Source organism: Rhea americana, unplaced genomic scaffold (genome assembly GCF_003343005.1).
Source record: "Rhea americana isolate MKP2758 unplaced genomic scaffold, rheAme1 scaffold_256, whole genome shotgun sequence".
Lineage (NCBI taxonomy): Eukaryota > Metazoa > Chordata > Aves > Rheiformes > Rheidae > Rhea > Rhea americana.
The window spans coordinates 927,560-937,689 of record NW_028186375.1 but is presented as its reverse complement, the minus strand read 5'-3'; the positions used below and the strand labels follow the sequence as shown (position 1 = coordinate 937,689).

The 10,130-nt window shown below is 44.2% G+C and overlaps 1 protein-coding gene across 3 annotated transcripts in view; it reads right to left on the bottom strand.

Moving 5' to 3' along the window:
* Positions 1-3,023: 3,023 nt before the first annotated feature.
* The window catches only part of PELI1 (pellino E3 ubiquitin protein ligase 1), a 47,018-nt gene continuing 39,911 nt past the window's right edge, over positions 3,024-10,130 (bottom strand). For all 3 annotated transcript variants that reach the window (XM_085307275.1, XM_085307273.1, XM_085307274.1), the window contains 4 exons: positions 9,959-10,060; positions 7,857-8,054; positions 7,562-7,750; positions 3,024-6,517 (listed from right to left, as the gene is read on the bottom strand). In XM_085307275.1, coding sequence (XP_085163401.1) covers positions 5,951-6,517; positions 7,562-7,750; positions 7,857-8,054; positions 9,959-10,060 — 1,056 coding nt within the window. In that variant the 3' untranslated portion in view covers positions 3,024-5,950. The remainder of the gene's footprint in view (positions 6,518-7,561; positions 7,751-7,856; positions 8,055-9,958; positions 10,061-10,130) is intronic.

The following is a 10,130-nucleotide window of genomic DNA, read 5'->3' as shown; positions in this document are numbered from 1 at the left end:
CACGCGTGCCAGCACAACACCCAGGGACTCCTTAGGAGAACATCACATGCAAATGCTTCGCTTGGAAGGGGATGTCTTTTTATGAGACCTTTCCACTAGGATGACACAAAATGGGTGACCCCAGCTTGAATTCAAGGTATAACTCTGAAGGACCCCACTGCTGCCATATATCTGAGACAGCAGCTCTCCCTCGCGATCTCAGTTTGGAGCTGGTTATTATACATGCAGACATGGCAGAGGAAGGAAATCAGCAGACTAATAATTTACTCTTGCCCCATTCTTGCTTCTCCCAAGTGCATGCTTACATTCACTGCTGGAAACCAAACAGCAGGCTGGGTGGACCTCACTCTACCTAAGAGCGGTTACTCTGGATTTGAACACCGTAATACATGAGGCAAGACCCAGAGGACGCCAGCGCCAGCTCTCCCAGCTCTGCCGTTCAGCCGCCAGGTTCGCTCCCTGGGCCTTCGGGGGTACGAGCCCCTTCCCCACCCCAGGCCCCAGCGCTCTCTATTCAGCAATGCAGCAGCCCGCGACACTGGCTGTCCCTGCCCCGGGCAGCAGTGCTGCACCCACGTGCGGCAAAGCATGCCGCAGCGGCGGCACGCACCCCGCGGCCGGCACGGCTGGCACAGCTACTCGGGAGCAGCAGCACTGCAGGAAGCGCCACGCCAGCTGCTTTTCCAGCTGACAGGCGGCAAAGCCCATTTCCCTGCTTTCCTCTGACCCAACCGGCTTCTGTTCCCATTCTCACTTCGCTTTTTAACGCCGGCCATGGTTTCCAAGGGCTCTCCTCCACTGGATCACTCTCATACTGCCTCCAGCATCTGTATTTGCCCCACGTTTCCTCCCCCGCCAGCCCCGCGGCTGTTTCCCTGCTGCTGTGTGTGACAGGGCCATGATGGACAGAGATCCYGGGGGAGGGCTGGAGCCAGGGAGCAGGCAGGGAGCTCCTCACTGCTGGAGCTGGCACTTTGCCTCTAGTTACTCATCCGCCCCCGAGCTCATTCTCAGGTGCTGCAGCCTCATCAGATGCCTCCTGCGATCCCACACAAGCCAGCACTGGGCAAGACAAAAAGACAAAAGCCAGCGACCGGCTTTTCCTGCAAAGTTGCCTGCTTGCCATAGCAGGAACAGTGGCTGCCAAGGAAAAAAGGGAGCAGCAGCCGCCCCTGGAGGGATGAAGGCAGGAAAGTGAAGGTTTAGGTGCTGYGGACGATGACTAACGCTGCTGCAGAGCCACACGCTGATGTCCAGCCTGGGCCCTGGGGCTTCCCCGCAGCCATCCTGCACGCCTGCAGGCCCCGGAGGTCACTAACAGGTATCGTGGGGGAACACACTCGCTTCCTACAGCTCCGTGAAGCTGCTGCCCCTTTTCTTTAAGGGAGGGGACAGAGCCAGACGAACAACCAGCAGAAGCACCCGCTTGTTTCCAGTGCAACAGCTTGCCCAGGTGTTTCCCCCTCCCCGGCTCGCAGCTGAGGTTCGTCACCACAGGGTAGCATACCCCATGCAAGGTCAGTGTGGCACTGCAAACACACCCAGTGCTGAGCTGCAGCTGGCACCCCAGAAGCAGGCCTGCTCGCTCCTCCCCATGGGCACAGGCCATGGCAGCACTGGTGTTTACCATCACAGTTTGACAGGTCCTTCGCCACACCTCTTCCCAGGATGCACGGTTGTGCAGGCATCTCCTCTCCTGTACCCACAGGAAATCCTCAGAAGCTGCATTTCCAGGAAGATCACAGCCTTTGTGTTAAAGCCTATTACTGTGATTAAAAACAGACCAGCTTTGCTAGTGTTTTTACAGAAAAGGAAGGTAAGATTAGGAACAGGAATCAGCCCTAAATCAGCAGCAGGCAGGCTTAACCCAATTCAGAAAACACCGTGCAGGCAGGTAACTGCAGGCACCACAGTAGCTTTATATTGCAAAACACCCTACACATTTTTAGAATTGGACCTGGAAAGCATCTCTTCAGAAAGACAAAATAAGCAAGAGCAGAGTCACTATGGGATTTGCAGAGCACCTCAAACACAGGACTGCCTGGGTTACTTCACAAGGGTCATGCCATCAAACCTGCCAGGAGACAGGCGTCATTCCCACAAGTATARCAAGTCTAGCACAGATAGGATTTAAAAACTCTCTTCCGCAGCCTCCATGGCTGGGCCAAGATTCACACGTCTTGGAGTGCCAGCACATGCGCACGGCACCGCTCTACACGGATGGCTGAGTCAGCAGAGGGAAGGAGCGCTCCGCAGAGGCTGAGCTTCCCTGGCAAGGCTGCGGGTAAGTCCCCAACACCCTCCCCGTCAAAACGCTCCTGACCTCCTGCCAGTCAGCACACCAACAGCCACCCTGCTTCTGCTCTGGAAACCAAAGGGCTTCATTAGCTAGCTGCCATGCCAAACTGCTGCCTTTTACCAATATTAAATCCATGCAATTTCCTACAGCTGAAAGGCAAATTAGCTCATTAAATAACCTGCATAAAAACATCACACAGAACTGTGCAGAACACAACAATGATGCACAGTTGATCGCAAAAAGCTACTTGATTTTCAGTTGTCTCTACGTTATGTAGCCTGGCTAAAGGACACTGCATTTCTGCTGATCTTCACAAAACCAAGGCTAGAAAGCAGCCTATGTTTGCCTCACTTCCACATGGATTTCTGCAGCAATTCCACATACCTGCAGCCATCTCCCAGGGAACAGTCACATGCCATTTGCCACTTGCATCGTCAATGCCTCTTCCCATTTGAACAAGCCTTTACAAGCAGGTTAAGGCCACAGATCTCATTTGTGTCTGTTATTGCAGGTACAAGGGACTGGTTTAGGCTAAACACCATAAGTGGAATTCATAATCATCTTAAGGCCAGCAAGACTCCACCTCTTGCTAACAAATGCACTTCCCCAGCTCCAAATTTGTTGTGTTCAGAATCAAAGGCCTTCAGGCTTTAGTCAGTTGCTTAAGTAAGAGAGATCATTTTTCTCGTCATTTGACATTTATAAATTACAGAGCACGAGACCCTCCGTTTGAATTGTTTATTGACAAACAGAAGCCTAGGGAACTCGAAAAGGAAACCAAAGTTGCTGCTTTTTGTTAAGTCTGTGTGTTTTACAGGTGGTGGTCCTCAATCTACTGAACAGCTGCTATCCTCCTGCCTTTGATGGGGGGATTTCCAGTGGCTCAGGCTCTCCAATGTCCACTTAAAAACAGGATTAGCAAGCCCATCTTGGATCAAGAAAAGCATGCAACAGGCAGCCACAGTATATAGCAAAGTATAGGGCTCTGTGAAAGTTACCTGAACATAATACTACCCCGAGAAACAGCTGAGTCTGCTGAGACTACACCTTCTTCTGTAGTTAGGCTTTCTTTTGGGGTAGGGAAYGGGGGGAAGGATGGAGCATCAGGGAAGCATAAACTATCATCAGAGGGGGCAGAAGCTTGGAGACACTCCAGTGCTGGGCACGAGCCCCTCTGCTCCTTCCCCTCTACAGCTGGATGTCTGTGTGCCCAACTCCACTCCTGAGTTCAGCTATGCCCCCAGTACAGGGCAAGTACATTGCTTTCTGTGCTTACTCCAGCACAGGTCTCAGACCGTTTCCACAATTCCTCTTTGTATTAMAAATATTGCTGTGTGGCTTTCATCATTTCCTTTTCTGATTTTTCATATCCCCATGGTCAAGAAGATCAGGACCAGAGAAGAAATACCATTCTGACTTTGTGGAATATGAAATCAAGAGCTCTCTTTAACTTTTATAAGCCAAAACTTTAAGCTAATGACACTTGCATTTCATTCTTTGAAGCTTTCCCAGGGAGGAAATCAGTTAACGATCTCTTCTGAACAAGAATCTTACCTTAATGTAGGGTTAAGTATAAGACAAATTAACAAGCCATATCTGAAAGGAGCTATTCCAATCTAGAACCAGGGTGACATGCGAACTCTTTACAATTACTTGTTACCTTTATCTACACACAAACCAGACACCTTCAGTGACAGCAGAAGTGTCATCTCCAGTCAGATTTCCCATCTCTTGAAAACAACAGCAACAAAGCAACAATCCCAGAACTTCTATTTTTGAAAAGTGTTTACTCACGTAATTTGAATAAATTAATTTGCAAATAAAAATTAAACTACAGTATAATAGAGTCTGAATTAAATGATTAGAACAACTACAATACAGGGGTTTCTTGCTGCATAAGTTTCATTACTTACTGCATATAATATGGAAAATGTCAAAATCAGTTATATTTCTATGCAAACGGAGTAACAGCAGTTACTTGTACATGACAGCGAACTGAACTTATAATACAGGTTTCCTGACACATGCATTTCCTGAGTGAACCAAACAATATATATAATTTTTTTTAAATGGAGAAACAATTGAGAGTCAAAGTAAATAATTCATGACATCTAAGCAACACAGGTCTCTAAACCAAGAAAACAGCTTTGAAAAAAATTAAAGTTATGCTATAAAGTACAGAAATTTACTACTGTCAATTATACAGTACATATTTGGAAAAAAAGTATGAAGCGGGCTAAAAAAATGTTCAACTCAATCCTGGAAAGATCAGGTTGTGTATTTGCCATGAAGCATGGTGGCTTAGCAGCAAAGCTGGATGTAGTGCACTGGCCTTTTCTGGTGGACACAGAAGGGAAAGGAAGGGTACAGAAAGGGGAACATTTCTGTGGTGCTGAGCAAGACCTGCTAGAGCCCACCACAGCGTGGACGGTCTTTATGCAGGCTTCTCAAACTAAGGCCTACAAGTTCTACTCGGTCCCAACTCAAGCTCTTCTCTAACAGACTGCTGGTTGTGCCAAGTAACACGGTGATGCTAGGACACAGGCAAACACCCATTAAGTGCCAGGCTTCAACCAGGTTCTGTCTGGGGCCTAAACGAGTATGTGTCCCTGGCTCCTTAAGGCAGACAGGCGAGCGTATGACGCCGGTTACCCATGTGCCCGAGCCGTCCAGGCTGCAATGGGCCACACTAAATGCAGAACACCYAACAGACAAGTCCCCTTTCTGGCTGCTTCTCAAGCTGGTCCCTGCTCCCTACACATGCACCTCCTCTCCCCCCAAACAGCAAGGAAAAAAAAAAGGAGCCTTATCTTTCAGGTTTGCCAATGCTGAAGAATGAAAAACCCCTCACAAATGTTACTAATGTTAAATGAAAACATACGTTAGCATGAAGGGAGAAAAAATCCTTAATCTAGACTAAGTTGCATATTCTAAGAGTCTGGTAAATATTTTCTCACAACCAGATCTTACAGTCCTACCAAAAAGACATTTTAAGAAGTCCTTCTTAGCTACCTTTCACATGGTTAAAGCACATCTTTATGCCATCATAACTTGCATTAACTTTAAAAAGCATTTTAGCTATTCTAAGAACTCAGTATTTTAGATTAAAAAAGATTTTTCTACCATTTCTGTCTCATATCCGTCTCCATCCAGAACTACTCTACACATCCAATTGCTGGATGTAACACACTATGACCATGCTACTCTAAATGCTCTAGATATTTTCAATAATAAAGATAAATAGAAAAGAGTTAATATACATGTTATATTTTACAATGTTTGCATCCAAGCTGTAAACTAATGTTCTTTGAATTATTTACCTTCCATATACAAAAAGAATGAAACAACTTTCAAACATCATGGGCATATAATTCAAAACTATTAAACTGAAGGCATTGAATTTCACTCAAGAACACTTTCTTCACCTCTTCAGAAACAGTGAATAACTAAAGCAGCAAGAGTTCTCCCCCTTCACCTTCCATTTCTTCCATTTCCAAACTTTTCTTGATAGAGAGGGATTTAGCTGTTGTAACAAAAACAAAAATTCTTCATCTTACTGCAAACCAACAAAACCCAGAGAATAAGAAAGACAGTTTAAAAATCAGAATCGCTTAGCTTATCAGTTTACTGTAGTCCTTGATAACACATGTGTTARTCAAGAGGTCCTTGGAAAATGAGTCTGATGTAACCTTGCTCACCAGCCAGCTGATGCGCACAGAATGGACAGGCTGCATGAAACGTGTGAGTACCATGAGGAAGAGGAATTTGGGACCAGTATGCAGTTGTCTTTTCTGAGCATACATGTCCGCATGGGCTGAATGCATGAGTTGGAGGTCCTGCATCCACATAAAATCCCGCTTCACATCCAAGCCACAGAGGCACATAGGGGCCAACAGAGCGGCACATGGGACACTCTCGATCCTTGCCGTCTCTCTCTTCTTTGTTTCCCCAGTTGTGATAACCGTGAACATGGCCACAGTTCAGATACACCCATGGTTGCTTCTCATCTACAACATCTTTTCTCTTCATGCTAGGAAATGCCAAAGTATTAAATCCTACAGGACACTGAGGTCTTGCTGCATTTATTTCTTGTCTTAGTGCCTCCAGGTGTTTGACAGTAGGAGTACGTGACAGGCCTTCTGCAGTGCGCCACAGCAAGGTTGCTCCACAGAGGTCAATTAAAGAGCCATCTTGGAGTTGGTTCGTTTCGTTCTCCACCTTTTGAAGGACAGAGAGGGAGGGAGAGAAATAGCAAGAGGTCGCCTAATATTATAAGAGTAACATAAGACACTTTTATATATAAAAAAAAAACCACACATCTGCCTGGAAGGTCTAGACAAAAAGTATGAAGCTGATGCTTAATGTCCTATACAACATACCTATATAAAACCCAGTGTCAGCTCCTGCCCACCTTTAATTTTTTTCTTCAAAACTATCCTCTTAAACAGAAAATTATCTCAAGGTGCATACAAAATTAAGGCCACAAAAAGCTCCTATCTATCCTTTATTATTCCTTTCAACTCCTTCCCAGGAGGACTCCCAACTATGCCATATGAACTGCATCAAGGAAGAATGGCACAAAGCCAGTCTTGTTTAGTCCTCCATCATATTTTAAACTGTTTTCTTCACATACATCTGTACATGTGCCCACCTAAGCCTTCTCTCCCTAAAGAAAAAAGCAGCCACCAGCATTCCTAAATGCATCACTTAGCAAAAATACATACAACACAAACATTTAAATAAGAGATCAAGTCATAGAAGTGCAGTCATCTCCTCTCCCAGGAGGATACGCCCTGCTTTAAAAATAAGGAGAAAGCTCRGAACACCAAGGTGGAGATGGATAACCAGGTATAAAGGCATGTGTCAATAAAACTATAATTGTTCTTTATTATAGATTCTTAATTACTCTATAATAACAGGAAAAATGGGAAAACTGAAAAAGCCTAAGCTTAAGAAGGAGAGTCAGGAAAATACTCTTTAAGCACAGGACTGTCACAGCTTGCAGAAGAGCATACTAGACTACTCAGTCAATGTAGGAGAGCAGTCTAGATTTGCAGTTAAGTTTAGAGTCAAATTCTGCTAGTTATTCAGGTTAAGCAACACGTATGAAGACGCACACATACACACACATACAGTCAGTGCAACTAACTGCACAGGCAGTATAGGCATAGAATGAAGCACTTCTGTCTTGGCCCAAGCTACCTAGCTTGTGGCTGTATACATTTTAAACATGCTGCATAAAACATTGGTTACTGCTCTTACCATTTTACCCCTCTGCTGAGCTGATCTGGTTTCACGGAGGCTGAACACATTCCCACACACAGATATCTCTCTCCACACCCCTGGCTTGGAGTCTTCAGTAAATCCATTACGGGGATGCATAACAAGAACTCCATTTGTGGTTAGTCCATCCATCTGCCCATCTGATGTCTTCCACTTTGCAGCTTTCTCCTAAGAGAAATGATATCAATGAAAATTTTGATTTGTCTGAAGTTGAGTTACAAAATAGTTGAAGACTGAACCTGCATCGACCTGGGAAAAGAACGTGTTTTCTTACCCCAAGAAAGATGTTTTTTGAGGAGTCAAATCCTGCAGCATATATTCTTGCTGTAAAGGGAGGATTCCGCTCACATATGATTCTGCAAGCAAACCTTGATATAGTGCTCTGCACGGACTGCGTATCGGAATTACTTTGACTTCCAGGAACTGTATCTGTCACAACAAAGTCTATAGGACTCTCTGTTGACCGACCAATCTGGCAAGGAGTAAAAACCACAGTGTTAGAAGTTTGACTTTGGGTGTAGTAACATTCAAACCCCAAACATTTAAGTGACTAAGGAAAAAAAAAAAAAAAACAAAAAACATGACATTCCATTTTGAAGCATCCTCCCCTCCCAGTCTAAATTCGGGGGTCTGAAGCTTAACTGAATGAGTTATTCTACCTCCATCTGACCAAAGCTATTGTGAAGCCTAAGTACAGTCAATTGAAGGAAGGAGAAATCAAAAGATGTAATTAAGCCAAATTCAAAGGAATTTTTCATTGGAAATCTTCTCATCACAAAGGTTACTCAGGTCAGCTGACCTGGCCATAGCAGTGCCAAAACAGCTAGTTAGATGGAAGAAGTGGTGTTCAGTCACTTTGCAAGCCCAGAATATTCTGAACAAAACCAAACCAGGTGGAGGCACAGATGTAGGAAAAGACTGCCCAGATCATGTCTGCTGACTCTCCAGCTCCAGTGGGGCTGGAAAGCAATTAATCTGCCAGGAAGACCAGGTACCAGATGTTTGTGGCAGAAGGTTTTACATTAATATGCATAGAACAGGAATATAATATACAACTAACATCCATATAACATTTAAGAATTAGCAGGCTGCAGAGTTGCTATGCCTTCTTTTCTGGTTGTATGGAAGGATGTCAGTTTTGCAGTCCCATACAACTCTACCAATTTTAATAGAATTGCATAGGTTCAACTGTTCTTCCAGTTAGCTTATATTGTCATTTTCCTTTAAAAGAATAACGGGAAGTTTTATTCCTGTCCTAAATGTCCACATAGGCAGGTTTAAAGCCAACTCATTCAGGAGATCTTAAGCCCAAGGTGCTTTGTGATGAAGGCTGGAGAGCTTTCCTTGAGACAAACTGCATTGTCAGAATGTATTTTTCTATTACTTTTTAGGCAGAATAACCCATCAGCACATATGGATTGCCACTGGCAATTTCTGGGCAGCATACAAGCCACAACATGCCTGGAGAAAGAACATTTAGGATTCAAACAGTAGCTTATGCTGTGGCTAGTTTGTTACAGCCCTTTTGCTCTGCTGTAGGGTATGTGCAACTGCACAGAAACTTCCTCAGCCATACACAAACACCTCCTACCTTAGATCCTGCAATGTCGTCACAACTAAACGCTGCGACAGCAAACTTTCTTGTCATAAATTGGCAACAACAACAACAAAAATCAATGCTAGATCAGCCCAGGTATCAGAATGAACAACTCGCACTAAGAAAACCCCCAAAACAAAACCCTTCCTTTTGAGAAAAACAGGAAACAATTGTAAGATATGAGTACACCACAGCTGCAAACATGTGCGGTTCTTGTTATACATACAGGAACTGCAGCAAAGTTCTTCTGAACTGATAGCACATCAGAATGGGGCCTCCTCTCTCAACACTTCCCAGCACTTCAGATTTAAAGATTCAGTGACTATTTATCATACTAGTTGTGGTAAAAGCTATTTTCTAATTTCACTTTACATTTCTACTCCACCTCCTACTCATTGATTCTGAATTCCTTTATAAGCATTTGTAGCTTGGCTTTGAGCATTTATGAATACTGTGCACTTTATTCTTCATTTTACAAGAATGGAATAGAGACAGGTTAAGTGACTTGCACAGTAGCAACCAAAGGCAGAACCACAATCGTGTGCATTAGTCATAAAAACAACTTTCACCTCTAACCAGAGAAGCTAAAGGAGATGCATAGATACATAGTTTTATTCATGAGATGGCCTTTGGAATGAATAGAATCAAACACCTCTTCAGAGTGAAGTGCAGAAAGTGACACATGCAAATCTTCAGGTCTAAGGGTGAAAGCCTGTTGAGAGAATGTCAACACAAACAGCATAGAGAATACATTTAAATACATTGTTTATTTCACATACCTGGAACATATCTGTGTTGCTGTCATGTGTATATTCAACTACTACTGTCTGGGCCCGAGACAAAGTGTAAGATATGCTGTGTTGGTCCTTGTTACTTATTGCCTGTGCAAAAACACCAGGTATTATTGAATCCATTAACAACTACTATCAAATAAAGCAGCGAAGTAGACAA